Below are 26,392 nucleotides of genomic sequence, written 5' to 3'. Positions count from 1 at the left end.
TCTACCCCCCGTGTGGGGCTCAAGCACAGGACGCTGAGATCAAGAGTGACATGCTCTACTGACTGAGCCAGCCAGGCACTCCTCTATGAATTGGATAAAAGATGGAACAGTGAATCCACAAGAAAATGATGCCCATTTACTACCGGATTGCTGTTCTTTTCTATTCGATACCTTGTGTTTGTGTCCATGCCTTTGGTGAAGTAAGGCTCTGAAAGGTGAAATCAAAAAAAAAAATTTGGGGGGGGGATCAAACACTACATACTACATAAAAGCGGCTTTTTGGAAGATGCTGTTGGAATGTAGTAGCTCCAATAAGCAAATGGAGGAAATATTTTCCACCAGTGAATTCGATGAGCGCAGCCCACAGGCAAAGGACAGGTCACCACAGGGGAAAGTTAGAGTCAGGTACTTCCACAATTCATTGTCATTATCCGTTTTCCCTGCTAAATAAATATTCATAGATACCTCCATCATTTCCCCTATAGTTGGTGCAGTTTTTGCAGGACGGTGAAAATTCGTGAAAGGAATCATCAGCATCCGCTTAATGATTAAAAAATTGCGTTAAGCTGCAATAATATGCACTTGCAATCACATTCTTTGGTCATCCATGAAGGATTATTACGTGAATAAAATGTAAACCTCCCTGAAGTAACTCAGAACTTCGTAGCTCGTGCTACTTGCACAGGTGCTGGAAAGGCGTGAGAACCAGCGTGAACCAACTCTGCAGGAACGGAATATGAGTACGGTGTGAAGAGAGCGCGTACAGCGCAGACCGCAGCGCACCGTGGGCGCTCTCGGACCCGGGCGCGCAAACAGCGCGATCCAGTGTTGCGGCGCATGCTCCAGCGCCGAGCACAGTTAGCGCGGCTGGTGACAGCCTGCCAGCTGCATCCCCAATACCGCCCTCAGGTGTCGCTTACTCACTGCTCTGCTGGCTAGCACTGAAAATGGCCACTGCAATGAGAATAATGAATCCTTAAACGGCGTCCGCGTCTTTCGCAGGCGGCCGAGGTTCCCCCTTCGTGACCCCTGCGCTTGCAAGTCCCGCCGCAGGCCCGGGCTCCCGGATTGCGCCCCTCCCCAGCCGCGCGTCTCGGACGCCTTTGCCCCCGTCAGCCCCGCCTCCCGGATCCCGCACCCCCCGCGCCGACCTTGGCGGCCTCCCGGCCTCTCCGGCCCCTCCCCCCTCGACCCTGCCTCTCGGAGCCCTGGCCAGGCTCCCGCTTCCTCCGCGCCCCGCAGTGGGGCTGGGCGGCGCGGGGGGCGGGGTTTTCTGGCACTTTCTGGGCGCCGCGAACGCTGCGATTCCAGGCTCGGAGGCCGGAAACGTCGCTACGGAGCCGCACGGCAGCCCGCGCCGCGGCCCTTCCTTGCGGTCCGCCGAGGCCGAGCCGCCAGCTCAGACATGGCCAAGTGGGGCCAGGGGGACCTGCGCTGGATCGTGGAGGCCCGGGAGGACGGGACCAACGTGAACAACTGGCACTGGTGCGGCCGGGCGGGGGCCGGGGCCGGGGCTTTCGGGTCTCCTCCCTCCCGAGGGGCGGGCGGGACGGTGGGGCCCTTCTGCGAGCAGACGGCTCCCAGTGCGCTGCGGGGTGCGGTGGCCCGGCCTCTCCGGCGCCTCCCGGGCCGCGGCGCTCCCTCTGTGGGGCGGGGCCCGCACAGGTACAGAGGATTCCCTCCTCCACCAGCGGCTCAAAGAGCGGCTGTGATTAGCCTCAGCGGAGTCTGGAGACGGGGAATGGGGGTGGGGGTGCTTATCTGCATTGGCTGTGGGACTTCAGTTTCCTCCTTTTGAAAGTTGGTCTGGGCCCCATGAATGGTATCTGCCTGGCCTCTTCAACTTTGACCGTCTGTGACCTTAAGAGCTCCCCCCCCCCTTGATGTTTCTGGAAGTTAAAAGGAGCTAGTAGTGTGTGTGTGTGTGTGTGTGTGTGTGTGTGTGTGTGTGTGGAAGTTAAAAGGAGCTAGTAGTGTGTGTGTGTGTGTGTGTGTGTGTGTGTGTGTGTGTGTGTCGGTCTGTATGTAGTGAATTTGGATCTCAGCTGTACATCCAACACGATGGGCCTCGGGTGAGCCCTGCCTTCTTTCTAGGAGTTTGAACCATTGCACATCCTTTTTGTACGGCATCTGGAACGTGGGCTGTTTCTGCCTCCCTCGCTCTCGCACAGTTTCAGGAAGTGATGCAGCATCACTGAGGGTACACTGTGGTACCTCAAGGCCGTCAAGCCGAAGTTGGGGCAGGTCCGGGGCACAGTAAAGCCGTCAGCCTGGGAGCAGCTTGTTGAGGGAGCTCTGGCCTCTCCTTTCCCGGCATTGTCACCGTGTACACATCAGGGGCTTCTCTCACCTCATTTCCAGTCGCTAAAATGGGAACATTTATTTGGGAAGATTCCATGAGATAATATATGCCCTTGATAATGTGTCTTGTTTTGATTAAAATTAAAACTACCTTTTTGTAAGGCCCAGGCTTTGCCCATCCATTTTCCAGTGGGTGGGATTGCTAGGCCCCCTTTCCCCCAGAATAAGCCGGTGTTTTTAAGACAAAACACTACATAGTGCATAATAATATCTTAAGGAACTGAGCAGGAATATTAAAAGATATCTGGTAGAAATCTGGTTGAACTTTGAGGGTGGCAGGGCTCTTAGGGCTGCCTGAGAGGCAGTGGGCTGATCTGGGCTGGTCCGGGCATTACCCCCACGCCCCAGCCTGGGCATGCGGCTACCAGCTGGGGCCTCCACTCACGGCTCTGCCTTCTGGTCCCTGGCAGGACAGAGCGGGATGCCACCCGCTGGTCTAAAGGGAAGCTCCGTGACCTCCTGGTGGGCATTGTCGTGGAGAACGAGGCTGGCTGCGTTGAGATGAGTGAACTGAAGCAGGTGGAAGGTCAGGCTTCTTGCAGCAGCCGCAAAGGAAAGCTGATTTTCTTCTATGAGTGGAACATCAGGCTGAGCTGGAAAGGTAACGGGGGGCTCCGGGCACAGCTAGGAGCTGGAGGCAGCCTTGGGGCAGAGTCAGCTGCTGTAGTATTCATTCCTTCAGTAGATATTTTTAGAACTCCCGATGGGGCCTAGCATTCATTAGCCCCTGGATTTGGTGTGTGTAGTTCCAGACAGCCTTCTGTCATGCACAGTGCCTTGTCCAGCAAGCTGGGGGGCTTCCCTTTCTCCCAGCACTCATTGCTTAGAGCCCTTCGATTTTAGCAGCACTCTTGTCTGCCAGGCATTTGTGAGCCTTAGAGTTTTCTGGAGCTGCCAGAGCACTCTTCCCCTAGACAGCTGCCTGCTGACTCTTCTGGGTCCTTCTGGTCTTTGTCCTGAGTGAAGCCACCTATCTCTATCCTATAAAAATTGCAGCTCCCTTCTTTGAACTGTCTCTCTTCCTGCTTTATTTTCCCCCAAAGCACTGATATTTGGTATCTTTATATGGTTACTTAAATATGTTGTTATTCTGGTTCCCCTCCCACCCCAGGGCAGGGATGATTTTTTTTTTTAATATCAGCTTTATTGAGATCTAAATCACATACCATACAGCTCACCCGTTTAAAGTATACAATTCAGTGGTTTTTTTAAAAAGATTTTATTTATTTATTAGAGAGCACGCACAAGCAGGGGGAGGGGCAGAGGGTTAGGGACAAGCAGACTCCCCACTGAGCAGAGCCCAACATGGGGTTCAGTCCCAGGACCCTGAGATCAGAACCTGAGCTGAAGTCAGATGCTTAACCAACTGAGCCACCCAGGCACCCCTGTCTTCTACCCATTTTTAATTGGATTATTTAATTTTTGGTGTTGAGTTGTATCAGTTCTTTTTTTTTTTTTTACTTACTTTTTTAAGTAAGCTGTAAACCCAACATGGGGCTTGAACTCACAACCCTAAGATCAAAAGTCACAGGCTCTACCGACTCAGCCAGCCAGGTGCCCCCGTATAAGTTCTTTATATATTTTGTATGCTAACCCTTTATCAGAGATGGCATTTGCAAATATCTTCTCCTAGTTAGTAGGTTGCCTTTTAGTTTTGTTGATTATTTCCTTTGCTGTGCAGAAGCTTTTTTTTTTTTTTCAAGATTTTATTTATTTGACTGAGAGAGCACAAGCAGGGGGAGTGGCAGGCCGAGGGAGAAGCAGGCTTCCCACAGAGCAGGGGGAGCCCAATGTGGGACTTGATCCCAGGACCCCAGGATCATGACCTGACCCCAGTCTCTTAACCAACTGAACCACCCAGGCACCCTGGAGGCTTTTTTTTTTATGTAGTCCTTTTTTTTTTTTTTTTTTTTTTGAGCACATGCGAGTTGGGGAGGGGCAGAGGGAACCCAAGAGAGACATTCCTGAGTGGGCTCCATGCCCAGCGCAGAGCCCGAGGCCGGGCTAGATCCTGTGACCCTGAGATCATGACCTGAGCCAAAATCAAGAGTCAGACCCTTAACCGACTGAGCACCCCTATTTTGATGTAGTTCTAATAGTTTATTTTTGCTTTTATTTCCCTTGCCTCAGGAGACAGATCTAGAAAAATGTTACTATGATGTGTGGCTGATGTCAGAGAAATTACTGCCTATGCTCTTCTAGGATTTTTATTTTTGAGGTCGCACATTTAGGTGACTGGCTCCTCTCACTTAGCATAACATTTTCAAGGTTCATCCATGTTGTAGCATGTTCCTTTCCTTTTTATGGTTGAATGATATTCTGTTGTACAGATAGAGCACATTTTGTTTATCTGTTCATCAGTTGATGGCCATTTGTGTTGTTCCATTCTGTAGGTATTTGGTCAGGTCCAGACTACTGTCTGGAATGTTGTGTGCCTGTTGAAAGAGTAAGTTTCTCCTGTGATGCCTAGTTCCCGGCTGGTCAGCATTCTGTGCTCAGTGAATACTTGTTGAAATAATCATGGATGTGAAGACAGAGGTGAGAAGGAGGAGGAGGAGAGAGGGAGAGATCTAATTCTAGAAGATTGTACTGAGTTAAAGTTTGGGCCTCTGCTCAGGAGTCTGCTCCTTTCTTGAGTTGGGTCAGAGAGTCCCACAGTAAGCTGGCCGTGAGCCTCCACCCTGTTGGCTGCTTTGCTTGAGCCAGGCTTGGGCCCAGGGAGGTGCTCAGGAAGCATCAGAAAAGTCCACTTCTGCCTTGGAAACTTCCGGCTAGGGGTTTGCTCTCAGTTGCTCCCTCATTGTCTGCAGCTGGCTGGATCATAGCAGGGTCTGGCACCTTCTACTCGCCCCCCCCCCCAGGCCCGGGCTCTGAGGGTCCCAGGGAAGCTCATGGTCTCCCTCACCTCAAAGCAGCCGCAACCTCCTTTGGAAGGTGAGACCAAGCTACCCAGGGCAGCAGCTAGAGGGCAGGCTGAATAGGGCCTGCCCTGACTGCTTGTGCTTTCTCCTCTGGCAGTGAGTCCCAGAAGAGGCAAGTGGGCCCTCTGGGGAAGAGTCAACGTTCTGGGTTTTTTTTTTTTTTTAATTAAATTTTATTTTAATTTTTCCCCACCTTTATTGAGACACAGTTGACTTATAACATTGTATAGGGTTAAGGATGATTTTATATATATATATTGGAAATGATTACCACAGTAAGGTTATTTAACACATCCCTCACCTCATATTGTACAGTTTCTGTGTGTGTATGTGGAGAACTTTTCAGATTTACTTTCTTAGCAACTTTCAAATATACAGGACAGTGTTGTTAACTGTGGTCATCAAGCCGTACATGACATCCTCCAAACTTACTCTTGTAACTGGAAGTTTGTACCTCTGTGTCCTCTGACCACCTTCCACATCACTGACTCCCTGCAACCACCAATCTGCTCTCTGTCTCTAGGAGTTTGGTTTTTCTAGATTCCACATACAAATGAGATCATATAAGTTTTGGCTTTGTTTGACATTTCACTTAGCATAATGCCCTCAAGGTCCATCCATCTTGTCCCAAATGACGGGATTTCCTTCTTTTGTATGGCCGAATAATATACGTGTGTGTGTGTGTGTGTGTGTGTGTGTGTGTGTGTGTGTGTGTGTATCACATTATCTGTTTATCCGTCAGTGGACATGTAGGTTGTTTCCATGTCTTGACAACTGTAAATAATGCTGCAGTGAACATGAGGGTGCAGATGTCTCTTTGAGATGGTGATTTTATTAACTTTGGATAAATACCCAGAAGTGGGATTGCTGAATCATATGGTGGTTCTACTTTTAATTTTTGAGGAACTCCACACCGTTTTGCACAGTGGCCGCACCAGTTTGCATCCCTGCCAAACAGTGCATGAGGGTTCCCTGTTTTCCACATTGTCGCCAACACCTGTTGTCTCTTTTTGATCTAGCCATTCCAGCAGGTGTGGGGTGATACGTCACTGCGACTTTGATTTCCCTGATGCTTAGTGACGTTGAGCATCTTTTCATGTACCTGTCATCCATCTGAATATCTCCTTTGCATCGATGTCTGTTTAGGTCCTTTGCCCATTTTTAATGGGATTATTTGGGGTTTTTTTTGCTGTCAAGTTTTATGAGTTCCTTATATATTTTGGATATTAACTTCTTATCAGATAAGGTTTGCAAATATTTTCTCCCATTCTGTAGGTTGCCGTTTCCTTTTGTTGAGTGATTGTTTGGCCTGCAGGAGCTTTTTAGGTTGATGTAGTCCTACTTGTTTTGCTCTTGTTGCTTGTGCTTTTGGTGTCCTCTTCAAAAATTATTGCCAAGACCAGTGCCAGGGAGGTTTTCTCCTCCTCCTAGTTTTATGGTTTCAGATCTTTAATCCACATTAAGTTAATTTTTGTAAGTGATATAAGACAGGGGTCCAGTTTCATTGTTTTGCTTGCGAATATTAAGTTTTCCCAGTACCATTTAATGAAGAGACTACCTTTTACCCACTGAGTATTTCTGCCTCCCTTGTCAAATATTAGTCGATCATATATGTATGGGTTTATTTCTGGGCTCTTGATTCCATCCCATTGGTCTCTGTGTCCGGTTTTATGTCCATACCATACTGTTCTGATCACTGTAGCTTTGTAGTAAAGTTTGAGATCAGGAATTGTGATGCCTCCAGCTTTGTTCTTCTTTCTCGGGATTGCTTTGGCTGTTGGGGGTGTTTTGTGGTTTCATGCAAATTTTAGAATTTTTCTATTCCTGTGAAAAATTCTATTGCCATTTTGAGAAGGACTGTATTGAATCTATAGATGCTTCTTATTTGCTTTCTTGTGCTAACTTTGGGCTTTTTTTTTTCTAACTCTTTGAGACATAAAGTTAGTTTCTTTATTTGAAATCCTTTTGAAATCCTTTTGTTTTTCCTTGATGTATGTGCTCATCACTACAAACTTCCTGCTTAGAACTGCTTTTGCTGCATCCTGTAGGTTTTGGTGTGTTGTGTTTCTAGTTTCACTTGTCTCAAGGTATTTTTAAAATTCCCCTTTTGATTTGTCTGAGCTATTTGTTGTTCAGGAATGTTTGTTTATTTCCATGTATTTGTGAGTTTTCCAGCTTTCCTCCTGTTACTAATTTCCAGTTTCATACCATTATGATTTGGGAAAAGATACTATAATTTCTGTATTTTTGAATTTGTTGAGACATGTTTTGTGTCCTAACATGATTTATCTTAGAAGACATTCCATGGATCCTTGAGAAGAATGTGTATTCTGTTGCTGTTTAATGGACTATTTTATATATGCCTGTGAAGTCCATTTGCTCTATAATGTTTAAATCTGCTGTTCCTTACTGATTTTTTTGTCTGGATAATCCATTGTTGATCGTGGGGTAATAGAGTCCCCAACTAATGCACTGCTGCTTATTTCTCCTTTTTGTTCTGTTAGTATTTCCTTTACATATTAGGTGCTTCAATGTTGGGTACATAAATATTTACAATTGCTAGATCTTCCTGATAAATCAGTCCCTTCAGCATTATATAATAACCTTCTTTAGTTTTTTTTTTTTTGACCATTTTTTCTTAGTATTTTGTTTAATACAAGTGTAGCTACTCATTTTTTTTTTTTTTTGGTTACCATTTGCTTGAAATATCTTCATCCCTTCACTCCCAGTTTATGTGTATCCTTTTAAAGCTAAAGTGATTCTCTGTATTATAGGCAGCATATTGTTGGATCTTGTTTTTTTTTTTTTTTTTTCTGTTTTAATCCATTCAGCCATTCTGTCTTTTGGAGAATGTAATCCATTTATGTTTAAAGTAATTATTGATGGGTACGAACTTACACTTGCCATTTTGTTAATTGTTTTCACACTGTTTTGTAGATCCTGCATTCCTTGCTTCCTCTCTTATCTTCCTTCATGATCTGATGCCCTTTCGTGGTGGTATGCTTTCACTCCTTTATCATAATCTTTTGCATACCTACTAGTTTTCCTCAGGTGGTTACCCTGAGGCTTACATGGAATATATTTATAACATGCTATTTAAACTATTAACAACTTTGGTAGCATACAGAAATTTATACTTCTTTCCTCCTCAGATTTTACGTTATTGATATTACAATTTGCATATTTTCATATTGTGTATCTAGTAACAAATTATTGTATTTATGGTTATTTTTAGTATGTTTTAACTTTTAAAGTAGAGTTGTAAGTGAATTATGCAACACCATTGCAATATTAGATGATCTGACTTTAACTGTATATATACCACTGGTAATGGTATATTTTTCATATATTTTCATAAATATATATTCATATATTTTTATGATGCTAATTTCAGATAACATCTAGTTCACTAATTCTTTCTTCTGCTTGGTCAGTTAGGCTGTTGAAGCTTTCTATGTAATTTTTCAGTTCAGTCATTGTATTTAGCTCCCGGATTTTGTTGTGTTTCTTTGTGGTTTCTGTTTCTTTGTTGAATTTCTCATTTTGTTCATGCAGTTTCTTCTAATTTTGTTTGTGTGTTCTTATAGTTCACTAAACTTCTTTAAGAGATTTATTCTTAATTACTGGTCACATAGTTCATGGATCTCCATTTCTTTAGGATCTGTTACTGGAGCTTTATTACTTTCCTTTGGTGGTGTCATGTTTACCTGATTCTTCATGAGCCTTAATTCCTTGTGTTGGTATCTGCATATGTAAGTGATTTCTTTTTCCAGAATTTACAGGTTTGCTTCAGTAGGAAAAGACCTTCACCATTCAGCTTAATTTGGGTTACTTGGTGGGTCATCTAGTAGCATTTGTGGTGGGCAGGGCATGCTGTCGGGGTCTCTAGTTGGGTGGGGCCACTGCCCACAGTGTGATCAGGGTTAGAGGTTGGGGCTCTCCTGGCTGGGCTCCTGTGTTCAAGCAGGGTTGCTGGGCGGACTCCCCAGCGGGGTGTAGCTGCTGGCTGTGCTCCATGGTCACATGGGGCCTCTATATGGGCCTTGCAGTTACCTCTGGTCAGGGGTTGGTCCCTGGATGTGTTCCCTGGAAGGGCAGTGCTACTGGTTGGACTCTATGATTGAGCAGGGCAATGGGTGGGTCTCCACCATTGCTCCTGGTTGGATGGGGTCTCAGGCTGTGCTCCTGGACCAGATGGTTCTGCTGGCTAGACTCTGTTCAGGTGGGGCCACAGGCAGGGCTTCATGATTGGACCAGTGTGCTCTGTGATCAGACTGTGCCTTAAAGTTGGACAGGTCTGCAGGCTTCACTTGGAGACCAAGGAGCCACTGGCTATGCTCTGCTGTTGAGCAACATTGCTGGCCAGGCTCTTTGGTGGGGACAGGCCTCCAGCTGTATCCTGCAGTTTGTTGGGGCTAGGGACTACACTCTGTGTTTGGGTGGAGTCACTGTCTGGGCTCTCTGTCTGGACAAAGCCAGAAGCTGTGTCTAGCATTTGGGCAGGTCTGTAGGCTAGGCTTCAAGGCTGCTTAGGGTTACTGTTTGGGCTCCCTGGTTCTGTGGGACCAGAGACTGTGCTCAACAATTGGGCAGGGCTGCTGGTTTGGCTTCCTGCCCAAGTAGGGCTGGAGGATGGGCTCAGTGGCTGCCCAGATTCTCTGGTCAGGCTTCCCGTATGGTCCGGATGATGAGAGGCTCCACCAGCGGTTGAGTGGGGCTGCAGATTTGCTTTCTTGCCTGGGTGGGGGCAGTAGAATGGGCTCCACAGCTGGTTTCAGTCCAATCACCAGGGACCCTAATCAGGCATAATCACCAACTGAGCTCCCTAGCCACATAGGGCTGCCAGCTCAACTCTGCAGAAGGGCGGAGTCACTGGCCAGGATCTTTGCTCATGCTCTGCTGTAGCAGGAACACGTTCCAACAAGATTTGAGTGTTGGTTATTTCAAGTCCTGCCCCGCTTCTGTCTGATTCCCAGTGGTCCCTGGGAGCTGAGATCCAGATGGACCTTCTAGGAAGCATCCCCCAATGCTAGGGGACCTGGATGTTTTTCCACCTGAAGAAACCACAGCTCTGTGCTGGCAAGAGGGAGGGGTGATTTGGTCAGTTTTATCACTTCTCCTACCCTTCTCATTTGGCCCTTTGTCTCTGGTCCATAAGGGTGCACTCTGGGACTTCCACAGTGGTGTCTCGTCTATGGATAGCTGCTAGTTGGTCTTGTGCGGGGACCCAAAGTCAGGAATAACCTATGTTGCCATCTTGATGTCCCTGAAATCAGCACTTTGGTATTGAAGGAAACCCAGCTACGTGGAGTCCATGCACAACTTCCCCAAGCCGCCACCTGTCTCCCCTCATGCTTTCCCTGATTAGACCTCATTGCCCCTTTCTGGCCTCCATCCTTTATGTGACTCCTCTTCAAGACAGCCCTTTATCCTGCTTTGACCTGGTAAAGAATATTGGGGGAGGAAAACAAAAGCATTGGTTAAAGGCCCACTTCCTCTGACCTCATCCTTCCACCCGGCCCCTAGTTTTGTGTGCACTCTCATTGGCCAGGTTTTACCTCCACCTTCCTTGTTCGCTTACCTCTGTTGGGGGCTAGGAGAACACCTGTGTGGTGGCAAAGCCTTGAGCCTGCCTTGTCATCCTCTGTGGTGGCACCCTGTGAGGGGGGTGGGCAGTTTTGCATAAACCAGTTGTTACTTTGTGATTGAAGAACGTATTTTGTTCATTTTAGGTGTAATTAAAAGAATCTGGTGCAAAGCACAAGGGAGTGATTGAAATACTCACCCTTTCTGAAGAAAATGAAGTAGATGACACTGAGGTGAGGTATCTGCTAGTTTATTTTGTTTAAAAGGTCAAGCTTCTGCTATATAATATTGGGCATTTGAAAAACTGTAATAGATTCTATGATTCCTATGTGGTAGTTTTGGTGAATTGTGTAGGGTTTGTTTGCCAAGAAGGTGTGCTGTACTGTGGGAGGCAGTGTGGAGTGTGGAACAGAGCGGTGTAGGAAGAAGAGGAAGGCCCAGAAGCCCTAGACTGCCCCTCATCCCAGGTGTGGCGCCTGCGCAGATGCATGTATGACTCCAGGCTGGTAGCAGGTAGATGTGACTGTGTATGGACTGAAGCGTGCTCAGGCAGATGCCCAGGTGGGCGAATGGGGTTTTGTTTCTGCATCTTTTTTTTTTTTTTTTTAAGATTTTATTTATTTATTTGACAGAGACAGTGAGAGAGGGAACACAAGCAGGGGGAGTGGGAGAGGGAGAAGCAGGCTTCCTGCTGAGCAGGACCCTGAGATCAGGACCTGAGCCGAAGGCAGACGCTTAACCACTGAGCCACCCAGGCGCCCTGTTTCTGCATCTTTGTTGTTTCCCGTTAGTGGTAAAAATTCTCCGCTTTTAGTTGTCCTCTCTTTCAGTTATATTGCATGGTTTTTGGTAAACTAGTTAGTTGCCCGTTGCTTTTGACTGGCTCTCCTAGCTCTCCTGAGAGGTGGACTTTGTGGAGCTCCCAGACTTGGTTTTCAGGGACTCCCCTCTTGAAGCTGAAAAACTTGGTTGGGGGGAGTTGGGGGTAGGGGGCGGGGGTGGGGACCATTTGTACCATTTGTCGATTTTCCAAACTAAGATAGTTTGATAGAGGGTCTTTTTGATTTGTGAACATACTTAAATGTGAATTCTTAACAAAGAAAAACTAAACCATACTGAGCTACATGCCTACGACTGGCCTTTAGTAAAGGTTATAAAATGCCATAAAAGTGGGGCTCTCTCAGACCCATCTTCAGACGTGTGGTTGCCGTATTTCAGGGCTGTGATTTCACTTCACTGTATTCAGATCCAGCTGAAAAGTTTTTCATCAGCATATTAAACTGGCCTTTTAGATTCAACCCTTGGCGGCATTACAGGACAAACTGGGACCCATGACCTGGGACCAGGTCCAGCTCAAGTGACTCATAGGAACGCTAAATATTTCAAACCAACACCTCTTTTCATTCTGAGACTACCACAGACGCATTCTCAGAGTCAGAGTGGCATTCGGATGCTTCCCTCTTCCGTCTTGCCCCCTTCTCACCACTCTCTCCTCTTGTCCCTTTCCCCCCTCCTCCTTTCTTCCTTTCCCAATTTTCCTCCGCATCAACAAAGTGTAGCCCAAGGCCACATTATTATGGAAACTTGATGTTCCTAATTACACTGGCTTTGGGGTTCTAGACCAGCGCTGTTCAATAGAAATACAATGCAAGCCACATACGGAATTTAAATTTTTCTAGTAGCCGTATTAAAAAAGTTAAAAGAAACAGGTGAAATTAACTTTAATACTTTTATTTAACCAAATATATAAAAATACCATTTTAACATGTAATTAGTATCAAAATTATTGAGATTATTTTACATTCTCTTTTTGTATTAATTCTTTCAAAGTCTGTTGTGTATTATCTTACACTTCTAGCACATCTCAAATCAGACCAGCCACATTTCAAGTGCTCAATAGCCAAATGTGGCTAGTGGCTACCATACTGGACAGCGCATTTCTAGACCCTGATAAAAGCCATGGGGTGACTATATCATCAATATAATACATACACATATACACATAACATTTTATATGCAAATTAAGGGGTTCACATTTCTAAGAAGTCCACTCCAGATTTGGCCACCAACCCAGTCAATGGACCTTTGATTAAAAAACCCTCACAGCTTCTCAAAGTCTGTGAAGAAACCTGGCGTTATCTCTTATATCCACTTCTTCCCCCTCCCCCAGCATCACAGCGCTTCTCCCAGCCACGTGTCCTGATGTTGTGAGAGTACATCAAACCAGATTTTCTTAGGTTTGTATTTTTCTGATTCGTAGGTCAATGTGAGTAAAAAGAAAGATGTGGATATACTGAAGGATCTTATGAAAACTGCAGGCACCGCCAGGGTCAGGGGAGGCCCTTGGAGATTACCTGAAGGCACTTAAGATGGGTAAAGAAGGCAACCCTTGTGAACCAGAGGGTCCCTTTTCTATTTACCCAAGTTATGCTCTGTACTGTGGTCTGGATTCCCAGGTTAGGGTGATGTCTGTTAAGGCTTCAGAAACAGCTCTTTATGCTGCAGGATAAACTGTAGTCTGGAGATTGGGAGCCAGTCATGAGTAAGCCCACAATTAGTGACTATTGGTATTGTACACATCGCGAACTATTTTGCCTATGGAATTACTAAGAGTTTTCTGGAATGATAATTTATTCAGTTTGTATAATTTACTTGTTCAAGGTTTATCTTCGCTCCTAGAATGTAAGCTCTAAGGGGGCATGGAAGGTGTGTGTCTTGTTCACTGCTGTAGCTCCAGCTTCTGGCACAATGCCTGGCACATAGTAGGTGCTTATGAATAAATCTTTGTTGAATCAATGAGTGAAGGAATGAAAGATATCGCGGATAGAGTTGAGATTTACCTAGATCATATCTACACTGCGTAGAAGTGAGGTTATTGTCTTCTTCCCTAAGTTAGTCACCTGCCAGGCAAAATGAACAGTGGGGCCTGAATGTCTGCACCTCATCCTTGGACTCTGTTACTGGAGTATCTAGGTGTCGGCTGGCCCACAGGCTTGAATACTGGAAGGCCAAGCTTTGTGAGGTGGTGGTGAAGCAATTAAGTGTCTGGATTTGACAGTAGGTGAAGGTCATAAAGCTAGTAGTTTTATAAAATTGAGCTTTTTGGAAAACAATTTGAAAATACCAGTCTTTTATCAAGAACTAAAAGTGAGGCATTTAAAAAAAGAAAAGGCATTTGTTGCTATAGAACTCATGTTCATAAATTAATTTTATATGTAAAAACATGATATGGCCTTGAAATTCTCAATGATAAAGGAATTCTTTATAAATATCCATTGTCTTATTTTCTTCTAAGTTGTTTGGATTTTCTGCCTTACTGGTGGTGCTCAAAGAATTTTTTTTTTAAACCACTTCCTGTATGTTTCTTTTTAGAATTTACAATGGAAATGATTTTACCAGCGAAAGCCATGGCAACCCAGGAACCGACAGTTGAAAGGAAACTGAGTGAGAACACCTTGCAGGTATGTCCTCTGGGGCCAGTATGTAGGGAGGGAAAAGGAAGTGCTTAATGAGGATGCTTCAAAGCCCTAAATGATGAACTGTAAAGGTTAGTTAGGTGGGCCGGTTCATCCATCTTTGCATCCCTTGCCATTTTGAGGGGAAATGATAAATTGAGACTTCTGTCCTTGTTGATGGAAGGGAATTTTATATAAACAGACCTTCTTGTGGGATAAATATTGAATTTAGTTCAAGACCATGTTCCAAAGGCGGGTTCTTTGGTAGGCAACAGATTATAAAACCAGGCAACTTTGAGGTTCACCTACCACAATGGAAAAACCTCTCCAGACTTTCAGATTGGGTGGTTTTAGGTCCCATCCTTGGCATCTGGTGTTGGGGAATTGACACCCTTTGGCCTTAAGTGCTATTGTCTTTCATCTTTATGCCTCTGGGCCATTATGTACATGTCCAAGGAGGATTTGGGGTGTTAAGCGATGGCCTGGGAGTAGAACAAAGTCCAAGAGCTCATAGGAACAATGAGCTGTTTCACAGTAACCAGGATTGGTGGTGGTAAAAGGTTTTTCTTGCTATTTCCATGTGTCTGGAAAAGGGTAGTGTGAAATTTGGGGACATCTTGGTATTTTATTAAGAGTGGAAGACTGAATTTTAAAACCTAAGTAGTTTGATCCCTGGCATGCTAGTTATGCTTCGGAACCTCTTCTCTTCTTGAGATCCAGGCTTCATCTCCAATGGGGTTGGGAGAAAGATCCCCACTGTGGCGCTGCACATGACGGAACTCTTCGACGCCACTACAGAGCAACTGTACAGCGTCTTCACCATGAAAGATGTAAGTAACTTCCCAAGCTAGGATCTTCAGTGCTGACACTGGGAGACAGTGTGCCACTGAGAACTGGAGCTGGTTTTTCATTTCCCATATGGCCATGTTCTTACAATTGAAGCGATCTAGAATGGTGGTGATAGAAGTCTTTAGGATAACTTCTAAAAAAATTCAAGGGGTTAAAAGATGGGCAGTTTGGGGAAACAGATCCACATTTAGGAGATACATTACCGAGTTTTCTCTCTCTGAGGGAGAGGAGAGAAAGCTCTACGTAAAAGCTACAGATTCAGAATTAGGAAAAGGGAAAAAAAAAAAAACCCACCTACCTTAATTGTTAATACTTTGCATTTAGGTTAAAAGGTGATAGGGCACGCTGGACTAACATGTCTGCTATATGTTTTGCTTGGTTAGTTGGTGCAAAAATTTTCTAAATCTCCTGCTGTATTAGAAGCTGAAAAGGAAGGGGAATTCCTAATGTTTGATGGGAACATCACTGGTGAATATTACAGAATTGGTAAGTGATCTTTAGGGTTAAAAAGTAAGCTGGGACTAACTCTTCTGTTAATACTGCTTTATTTTTATTTTAGTAATCTCTACAGCCAGCATAGGGCTTGAACTCATGACCTCAAGATCAGGAGTCACATGCTCGTCCCACTGAGCCAGCCACGCGCCCCAGTATTGCTTTTTAAAATCCATGCTCTTTTTAATTTGCTTTGGTTTTTTTTTTATCTGGGCTCACAGAAACTGGAGATTATAAAGTTGGTTTTGAGAACATTATTAAGTATGTATACTTGGTTGTAGAACAAATAAAAAATGTTACACATACTAAGTAATGATAAAGATGAAGACTGAGTTTGCATGGTAATTGTGCTAATTCTTATGGTTTTAGAAGAAGGAACTAGAATTCTTAACTCCTGCTCTACAAGTTTCACATTTCGGCCACCTAAAGCATAAAATCACTAGGGTCTGCGTTGCCTCAGCCCCGACACCTCAGTTCTGTTTGGGTTACCAATGTCACTGCACTTCTGTCCTTGAGGTTGGTGCTGTTAAGGACGTTTTGGCACACAGGAACAGTGGATTTTCAGTGGCCCTGCTGTATAACCTGGAAGATGGGACTGTACCATTGTTCGTTCAGTACTTTTAGTGCTTAGGGATTTCCTGTATTGCTGGAAGTTTTAAAAGCTGTATTAAGGGGATTTCCCTTTTGTTTTTAGTTGACAAAAAGATTATCATGAAATGGAGATGTAGGAACTGTCCAGAAGGTATGTTACTAGTATCCTTTGTTGTAAGAGTCTAGAAACACTCAAGCTTGCCCCCATACCCCAGCCCCCGACACGCTGTTAAAAAAAGAGTAGCACTGTATGGACAGTTTTCCTTTTCGTAATGTAGTAATAAGCTTCTTATTTTCTTTCCAGAACGCTATGCAACAGTTGCACTGAGTTTTGTGCCTACTCCAGGGCAAACTGAATTGCAGTTAGACTGTACAGGAGTTCCTGTCTGTAAAGAAGAGAGCATGAAATTCTGTTGGCAGAAGCAGCATTTTGAAGAAATAAAAGGTTTACTGCAGCTGACCCAACCCTAAATGGTTGAATTAGAAGATTTTTATAGGGTATTACTTTTTGTAAGCAGGAAAAGTGTCAAGTTTACCTCTTCCCCATTACTCCTTTTAAAAAAGAAAACACTCTTAATTTATACTGGGTGAAATCCATGAGCTTATACAGAATTCAAAGCACTGTTTGAATCTTTACTACTAGACTCTCATTGGGTTAAAAGTAGCAAGCAACCTGGAAAGTCAGTATTAACCTTACCTCCCATAGCTGCTCCTCTGGGAAGAGACTGAGCCTCTGGGGACAGATGGTTGCCGTTTCCCACTAAAGCTTGTTCTAGCAAGCTACTTTCAGCTGTATTTTTAGTTTAGGCAGACAAAAAATAAATGGCACGTCCATACTATTCCTTTATCTTACTTCAGGGTTTTTAAGGTCTGTAACTCTTAGGTAGCAAAGCAGCAGCGTGTTGCATTCAGAAGCATGTTGATGTGAGGTGCATTGGGCCACGTCACGTGGCTGCTCCTCGCAGCAGATTTGCACTCCGGGCGGAGGCCTGAAAGGCTCTGGGGTAAGTGACTTTTTGGGCCGCCACTACTGTGATGAAAGAGAATATAATGGAGAAGTGCTTCCCTCCCATTCACAGTTTTCTCATTACTTTCATCTGAGAAGACTAAAGCAATGTTAAATGTAAACAAATGAAAAGTCATCACAATCTGTTTAATTAAGTGCACAGAATAGCAATCAGTCATGTCAATAAAAATAAAACAATTAATTTTACATCAACTGTGCTTTATTTCCTCCACAGGTATTCTGTTAAATAAAGCACCATTTATATACTGCCAGGCCACAGCTAAAGAGGATTCTTTACAGAATCAAATTTCTTGTGGTTGTTCCGTATACAAGTAAACTTAATTTTGATAATAAGAACCACAGCGATCGGAGGCGATCTGCCTCTATTATAAGGTACAAAACTGGCACAGAGGACACCATATTATACACAGTAAAAATGCTGTAAGTTTAAATTACATTGTACAGGGCCAGGGAACCCTGTTCCTCCCAGACAGCCATATGAAATGAAAGCCACTACAGTGAACTCTTAATTACATAAAACATATCCATTATCTGATTGCCCTTTAGAAAGTATACTGAAGATGCAAATTTTTTCATCTGGAGTTCTGCCTGACCAAGAATTAAGCCTATAAATCTATCTTGCCATTCAAGCAGAGAGCACTGGACAAACTGAAGCACAAAAACAGAAATAAGCAAAACTTATACAAACAGCATTGGGGGGAGAGGGGACCTTAAAAGTAGACATGCTACATCTAATGTCAAGAAGCAGCTTGGTTTCCTTTGCCAGATATCCTTGTGACCACGTGGATCGTAGATTCAATGGTCCTACACAGAGTATCTAAAATGTCGTGTTGCTGCATGTGACTAAAGAGTCCTCTGGAATGGCCACAACTGAGTGATAAAGCAGCCTCAGGGTCCTGGGAGGGCAAAGCTTGACCATCACAGCTTCTCAAGTCAGCTAAGTCAGAGAGAACTGCAGAGATAGAAGTAGAAGGGAACTCGGATTCTTCCTCAGCTAGGTTAGAATCCTTGGAACAGTGGAGGTCCTTAAATTCTTTACAGTCTTCAAACCTACCATCACTGGCCTGTTCTTCTGCATGTTGTGACCTGATATTTGACATGTCTTCTGAAAACGAAGATGGAACTTCCATTCGATATTCTTTAACAGAACTATTTTCAGGGGAAGGAAGATCTTGTTCAGTTCCTGGATCAATGATTGAGGAGTCTCTTGTCTCATTGTCTGAAGTGCTAGTTGGGGTTAGGACCTCCCTGGTTTCTGTTTTCAAGTCGCTGATACAGCTGTCTACAGTGTGCTCCTCATCACTGCTAACACGCCTTCTTTTAACAGGAGTTGCCCCTTCATCATCTGTGAAAATGAACATCATTCTCTGAAAGGAGTCATTAAGATCACACTGGGGGTGTTTGCAGGAGATTTTCTTTTTAGCATTATATGCAGGAGACCCAACTGAACAGACAGCTATTGTAAAGTCAGTTATACCGAGTGTATTCTTCCCCTCTCCCACCCTAAAGGTAATTAATATTAGTCCAGAAAGCTAACCTTTAGTTTTTCTTTCTTTGGCTTCTTGCTCTTGGAGTGAGTTTCTCTGCTGCAGACAAGTCCTACATTTGCTTAAAAGCTCTTGCAGAGTTGGAATTAGAGCTGGGTTTAATTGCTTGGGAGTGTGTACTGACAGGAGCAAAGCAAGTGCCCGCAGATCCTATAAAACCCAGATAGGAACATTTAAAATTCTAAAGCTAACATTTTGACACAGTTGTTTACTTTCCCAGGAATCCATTCTGGTTTCTCTGGCATTTTTAGAGAATGCTAAAACTAGAGAGCCAGGATTAGGGTACTACTGTATTTTATTGGTTCTAAGTCATTAATACCATTATTTTATGTATCATGCCACTAATTAGGTCAGACTGAAGACTCACATAGTTTTCTGAAAATGAAAAAGGCAAAAAAAGATAGGGATTTAAAAAATAAGCTCTGAATTATCCATGAGAAATTAAGGCCTCAATCTAGATATCATAGTTCCTCAAACATGCTGATTTCTGGTGCAAGTCACATAGTAAGGTCATTCTTGCTCAGCTCTGTAATCTATTCTGGCATCTAAGCAACAAGTGGTTATTGGGGAAGCAGTAAAATGCTGCTGGACAGGTGCTAGCATTCCATTATTGTATGACCCAGCCATCATGGATATCTATTTAAGGCAACGGATTCCCTTGTTTTAACTGGCTTTATAATCAGTAGATCATTAATCTGATTGTTTCAGTTATTTATGAACCATAAGCTGATAGGAATATCACAAGTAATGTTTTCAAAAAGTGTAAACAAGTAGAGATAAAGGCAATGTCTCCCTCTTGGTGATCTTATTGCCCTTAAGCATTTAATGACATTTGTTCATGTCTTCCAAGGTAATACAAAAGTGTGTACTACATACTTCAAAGGCATAGAGCAAACATATTTTTAAAGAATTTGGTTTTTCATCATATGTGATTTTCAGAGTTTGAATAAGTTACAGTAAAAATCATACTAAAGCCAAATTTGGAGTTGATTTAAGGAAAGTACTGAAGTACAGGACTATTCCCTTCCACAGTTCTTACGCCATTTATTTTTTTAAGATTTCATTTTTAAACAATTCTACACCCAACATGGGGCTGAAACAATGCCAAGATCAAGAGTCACACTCTCCTCCGACTGAGCCAGCCAGGCACCTCAATTCTTACCCCATTTAAAGAAGCACTTGCTTTGGAAATTTCAACTCGGTTGGTGAAATCAGATTGCAGGTTCTGATACTGATTTATCAAGTTTGTAATTAGGGTGCTGATCAAACTGGCACAGTTTGCTTCAGAAAACACTTGACCTTGAACCTGGAAAAAAAGAAATTTAAAAAAATCTCCAAAAGACCAACACGAGGAAAACATAACCATTAACACACTGGAAGTAACACATTGAGTTTCCAAAGTAGGACATACCTTTAGAAGAAAATGTGTCATGAATGTGTACACAATGTTGTTGTTCAGAAAAGTTCTTTCATCCATTAGGATACATTTTATATATTCTGCAAAAACGGGATCTTCACACAAAAGCTTGATGCAATTTTTTGACATAGCAGACTACAGTGGGGGAGAAGAAGTACTGATGGTTGAGCACAGAAATAACTGCAAGGCTTACACACTGCTTATGATGAACATCCAAAGTCATTTTAAGTCCTGTTAGAGAAGTCACTTTTAACTCCGTCTACTGAACTTTTCAGTTAAGTAACTGTCCTCCCAGTAAACTAAATCTTCCGCACTTAGACTCTACAGGTGAGTGTAAGAGGAAGAGACTTGTAACAAGTCTGAAGGGCAAAATGAAAAAAATAGGTTTCAAAAGAAATTCAACTTTATTATCTAGCATGAAGAGAGGGAACAGGGATTGGACAAATAAGACTAACAAATAGGATGAGAATGTTTCAGGAGACCAATCTGATGGATAATGAATAGGTAACCAAACTATATATGGAGAAAAAGACAAATTTTAAGAATTAAATTTATTCCCTAAAAGGAGTTAAAACCTTAAGCAATAGTAATTTGTTTGGTAAATATCTCCCCCCCCATGAATATTGCAAAGATAAACACCAAACTTAATTATCTCACAAAGATAATTAGAGGGTCCCCAATATATGGAAATTTCACTAAATTTGGTTTTCCTGTTTTTCAATGGTCATGGCTCTTAAACACAAGTAGTATGTCTTTAAGTAGATATACTCTCTAGATTACATGTATTTTAATAACAGATCATTTATATGGAAGACAAAATGGACTATTTAAAAAAAATTGGACAAAGTTTAGATAATATATACAGGTTATATACTTAAATATTTTATTAGGGTAAGCAATTTTGTAAGTACATTCAAGTTCACCCAAGAAATCAGGAGTCTAACAGGACCAGGGCCCAGCTCCTCAGACACGTGCTGTCAGGAAAACTGGGTCATTCTACCAGCCGAGCCTCTGCCTGCTGCCTGGGTTTCTTGATGGCTGCTTCTACCAAGCTGGCAGGGCTTTAGAAGCCTTACAAGAGTTTTGCATTGTTTTGAAGGAAGTTTTTGGAGATGGTGAATTCTTTGGAAAATAAGCCAATAAAGGGAGCGGTAAAATGCTGGAGTAGCTAAAACAATAGGGAAGCAATAGACAGTGGCAGAGTAGAGAAACTAAAGAAACCCAACTACCCAAATCAAGAAGAATGAAAGGAAGAGTAGCAGTGGCAGAGGGAAAAAGCAGAGATCTGCTCCAATTTGCTGAATCGACCACTCAGCTGAAAAAACCAGCAAGTCATTTTCTCAAAGCCCCAATGTACTAAAGCTCTGTGACCAACATAAACTAGTTCAAAGATTCCTGCTATAGAAAACAAAATGACATTTCTTTAGGGGCTACAGAGGACTCCATTTCTACACTTGAGAAGCTCATGGTTTGTGACCAGGAGACAGAGAAACAACTATCCTAGCACCCACCACCACTTGATACACATCCCCGCGGAGAAAGAACATTACAGCCCAGGCAGGAGGCTATACCAGAGGCATAAAGTGTTTCAATGTTTCAGATAGTACAATTTGGGTAAAGTTTAAGCCAAAGTAAAGCTGACAAACACCTCTTCCTCTGGGGATGGGCGGCTGCAACCAGGAGGAAACCAATAGCTTTTTTTTCCTGGTCTAAAGAAAGGGGGGATCCTTTAGACCTGATCCAAGGAATGAGCCAAATTTTAGGACCAATCTAGTTTCTCCCCTATCTCTCTGCCGTTCTCCCCCCCCAATTAAACAAGCATTATTGAGGTGCCCACTTTATTTTAAAGAGTTGGCTCTTAGATACTTTAGGTAGGATATGGTGTTTTTTGTTCTCAATGAGACTGTTGGTAAGAACAAGTGCATCAGACTCTTGAAAACCTCTTCAAAATAACAGGGAAGAGGTGAAGGACAGACTGCTGAAACTGTTTCTGCTAAAGCTCTGAGAAGGGTAGCAAGACAGGTGGGGCAGGTGAGGGAGGGCAAGAAGTGGCATACGCCTTCTTCCCCTAAATACCTCCCTGTTTTGGTCTTTTAGCATAACTGTTTACATTGACCTATAAATTACAAATTCAATAGCTAATTTGAAACATCCTTTGTGATACAAATCTACTGAAGTAAAAACCTCAAAAGGCAACCTGATGCCCAATACTCAATAGCTGTTACTTCCATTAAGCATATTTTTACCTACCAAGATTCTAAAACATCTCCAATTTCCAGCTTGTGTTCAACCCATTGTTCTTAAAATTACTGACCAAATGGTCAGAGGAGATGAAAGACCCAATCATCTAAAACTCATTTTCTTTACCTGAGTCTGGCATAGCTCAGTCCAAAGTTTGGGGAACAGTGCAAGATGAAGTGGCAAACCTTCATAGGCAACTAGGACACCTAATATTTGAAAAGAAATCAGAATATAGGTTATAAATTATACTACTGAGGCATTCAACTCTGCAGGTACAATTCTAGGTATTTCTAGTCATAGCTATGAATCTTTTCTACATGTTTTAGAAATATATAAAGGGGAAGAATTCATTCCAGTGCTTTAACCAGTGAAATAATTTAGAATGCAGTATACTTTGAATTTATTCAGATTCCACACCTCATTCCCAGCAGGATCTGAGGTAACTTAAACCAATTCTTCTTTTTAAGTATTAGAACTTTACCTGGAACAATACAAGAAGGGTTATTGCAAGTGGTCCCAAAGCTTTCTTGGATTAAGGTACCACTCTGCATATTAGGTAATTTTCATGGACTAGCTAAGCTTGGAGGGGAAGGAGGGACAAGGTTAAAAAGAGGATGCGGAGAAGTAGAAAACATACTGTTCCTCCTCTTTTACCGTTTCTCCAAAAACAGGGAGTATAATCTTTATGGTGGATGTATGTAAACACTGCTCTTGAGTCTAACAGCTTCTAGCCTTGTCCCCAAGCTCTTCTGGGTAGACCATACGTAGCTGTATGTCAGGGTCCTATTTGGAACCTCTACTGTTTTAACCTTTCCCCTCCCCTATTCCAAATGTCAAATGTATCTCTAAGAAATGTATTCCCCTACCCTCTGCCCTCCTACCTCTCAAAGCACAGAAGTTGCTATACCACAGCTGGAAGTAAATTTCCCATTCTCCATACTCCCACTTCCAGCGAAAGTATGATGATGGAGGAGAAATATAATAAAAAACTCTCCTCCAGGTAAGAAAAAATTATGAGTCAGACATGAAGTTAGCACACTTTTTCTATAAAGGGCCAAACAGTAAATATTTTAGTCTTTGCAGCCAAATCATCGCTGTTGCAACTACTCACCCTGCAGAGGTAGTATGAAAGCAGCCAAAGACAACACTAGATGAATGGGTGTGGCTATCTTTCAATAAAATCTAAGAATACTGAAATTTGAATCACATGTAATTTTCATGTGTCACAGAATATTTAGAATAAACTAGTATTTTTTTAAAAAAACCATTAAAAATATAAAAACCCTCCTTAGCGTGCAGGTAAGCTCACTGGTTATACAAAACCAGGCAGCATGCAGCTATTATTGTTTGCAAACCTCTGGGTTGGACCAAGGATTCAAGAAAATCTTAAGACAGGAAAGTCGGATCAGTCATCCAATTTAGTCATCCAATGATGCCAAGTTTCCCTTTTTGTGGGTAAGTCTATTTATTATATTCCTGTCAAGATTAATCCCTTTGTAGAGAGACCCCCCCAAGGAAACCATTCAACATTTTCCTTTATCCTAACCTAACCTGGCTAGGGATGGAGGCATTTACCCACCGTAAGAGCACAATACACATAAGCAAATGAAGGCATGTCATCAAAATTGTTGGGTACAGGAAAGAGTTTCTATGCTCCCATGTCCCTGCATAATTACCCATAAAAGTAGACCAATGGTTGGCAAACTCTGGCTTGCAGGCCAAGTCTGGTCCACAACCTTTGTATGGCCATGTGAGCTAAGAAGGGCTTTTGTATTTTTAAAGGATCGTAAAAAGAACAGTGAAACGGAGAATATGTGACACAGACCATACATATGGACAGCAAAGTACACCCTTTGCAGAAAGAGTCTGCCAACCCCTGAACTAGAGGCTGCCCTGACCTCTCAGGTGAAAGTAGACTGTACATTACAATCTAAGTTTCTCTAGTCTTTACTCTTTTTCCTCAATTATTCCTCAAAGTAAAATATAATCTTTATTCCTATTTCCACAACCACCAAAAAGCCAGCACTACCACAACAAACAAAAAAAACCCACAGAGGATTTCTATAAGATCACTTCCAAGTAATAATCTGATACTATATCTTTATTTTACAAGAGAAGAAGGAAATAAATACAGGCTGGCATCTATTGTGCTAGGTGTGTCAGATAATTACATTTAATTTTCTCATCAACTTTGGGAGGCATTGTTTTATTCTCATTTCCCCTTTTCTCAATGAGGCTATCAGGCTTGGAGAGATATGTAATCTGCTCAGGTTCATCCCAAAAGCCAGTGAGCAAAACATCTATCCCAGGTATACTTGATTCTGAAGCCTATAATCTTTTCAGTAATCAGTGTTTTCCCAAACTTCAGTCATTCATACCACTTTCATAATTGTTTTCATATCTGTCCATCACCTGTACTGTTTGTTTACTTAGTACTGTTCTTTGGATTCACTTAAGGAAGCTAATACTACATAAGCCGTAGGCAGCATAACATCTAGGAAGTCACAAATTTGGTATACTAGTTATACATTTCTGTGACAGTAAGATCCATACATATTTATGAATATAAAATTATTTTCCATGGACCCTCTTATACACTACACTCTGGAAAACACTGCCACCCATGATGAGTCAAAGATACCTCTCTTACAGTCCTACTTATTTCCTCTCTGAGTTGCACCTCCTTTGGAAGGAGGGCCATCCCTTCAGAACAACACAGTTTCAGTTTCTTTCTAGCATTTTCACAAAGCACTGAGGATGAGGCGCATCTTGGCTCTATGACTCAAGGTAGAGGCCAGTGCCCTCCTACTCCACACATTCTTCCAATACCTTCTGGGATGTCTTTCTTACTGGGTACAAAGCACAGAGAGATGCAATCAAGACACACATCCAAGCCTTGTCTCAGTAAACAGGACAGGCAGGCTTAAGACATACTGGCTTCTGCCCACTTAGCTTTCTTCATCCTGTGACTTTAGACATCCTCATGGGTTCTTACCCCAACCCATGCACAAAGGAACATTATAATACAATAAGCAAAAACTATTCCAAATATCTTTTCCTCTTTAGTAACTTTATACTGTAGATGCTACTAGATGTTACTGAAAATCTGACAAAAAACTGTTTTTGTAGGTAAAATGGTAATTCAAATGATTGCTGTGAGGATGTGTATATTTACTAGTTTAAAAGGTGTCTCCTATCTGAATTGTGTCAGGATTGTCTGGTTTTCTATAGGAGGGTTTAACCCATCCAAGCATTATCCAAGGGAAGTGGTAGCTTTTGCCAAGCCCACAACTAATGCTCCACTATGGGACTGAATCGTCATGACATTTTAGCCTATGAATATCACATTTGATTCTTCTAATTCCCCTTGTTCTCACTTATACCCACTAAGCAACCAAGTGCTGTTTATATGGCTTCCCATGTAGGTGAGTGGAAAAAAAAATCTGCTGGCCCTACCATGGAATATTCAGATCCTTGTGTCAGTTATTCCTCTTTGTAAATTAACAGACTGGTAATCAAATTATAAATATATCTATTAAGTATAATTACTAAGTATTAGCCTAGGATAAATGGATTTGCCCTTGGTATACTGGTAGAAGCTGCCTTCTGATATGCACTGAATGACTGGTATCTTCATTCACCTTAAGAAGTCTTTTGGAGAACAGCTAACCAGTTGTCTTTCCAATCAGTACCATCTTGATATCAAAAAAGGTAAAGGATGAACCAGAGCTGTGCTTTTTTATAATCTGAATTTCTAATTTGTTTCCTTTTACCAACTACCTTTTTTTAATTCTAGAGATTTTGAAGATTTCAGATTTTTAGGTATACCATGTTGCTTGCAAAAATTTCCTTTTACTATTTTTTACTTTCATTTACTAATGAATTCTGAAAACTGTCAAAAGCAA

The 26,392-nt window shown here is 42.6% G+C and overlaps 2 protein-coding genes across 9 annotated transcripts in view; one reads left to right on the top strand and one right to left on the bottom strand.

Moving 5' to 3' along the window:
- The first annotated feature begins 1,179 nt into the window (after nt 1-1,179).
- On the top strand, nt 1,180-16,756 carry LOC113937466 (activator of 90 kDa heat shock protein ATPase homolog 2-like). Its single transcript, XM_027621750.1, is given in 10 exon segments — nt 1,180-1,485; nt 2,772-2,968; nt 11,022-11,101; nt 13,129-13,203; nt 13,205-13,241; nt 14,241-14,345; nt 15,062-15,153; nt 15,556-15,658; nt 16,359-16,406; nt 16,560-16,756. Coding segments are annotated over 10 exon segments (984 nt in total). The 5' UTR covers nt 1,180-1,405; the 3' UTR covers nt 16,727-16,756.
- Nucleotides 15,177-26,392, bottom strand: part of USP34 (ubiquitin specific peptidase 34) — a 267,250-nt gene continuing 256,034 nt past the window's right edge. For 3 of the 8 annotated variants that reach the window (XM_027621747.1, XM_027621745.1, XM_027621748.1), the window contains 5 exons: nt 22,614-22,693; nt 20,241-20,381; nt 19,992-20,135; nt 18,820-18,979; nt 18,002-18,627 (listed from right to left, as the gene is read on the bottom strand). In XM_027621747.1, the coding sequence (XP_027477548.1) occupies nt 18,020-18,627; nt 18,820-18,979; nt 19,992-20,135; nt 20,241-20,381; nt 22,614-22,693 (1,133 nt within the window). In that variant the 3' untranslated portion in view covers nt 18,002-18,019. Of the gene's footprint in view, nt 18,628-18,819; nt 18,980-19,991; nt 20,382-22,613; nt 22,694-26,392 lie in introns of all 8 variants that reach the window. The other 5 variants (XM_027621741.1, XM_027621742.1, XM_027621744.1 and 2 more) reach the window with 4 other exon arrangements.

This window comes from Zalophus californianus, chromosome 8, assembly GCF_009762305.2.
Source record: "Zalophus californianus isolate mZalCal1 chromosome 8, mZalCal1.pri.v2, whole genome shotgun sequence".
Taxonomy (NCBI): domain Eukaryota; kingdom Metazoa; phylum Chordata; class Mammalia; order Carnivora; family Otariidae; genus Zalophus; species Zalophus californianus.
The sequence above is the reverse complement of the archived record's forward strand: the minus strand, read 5'-3'. Positions and strand labels throughout refer to the sequence as shown.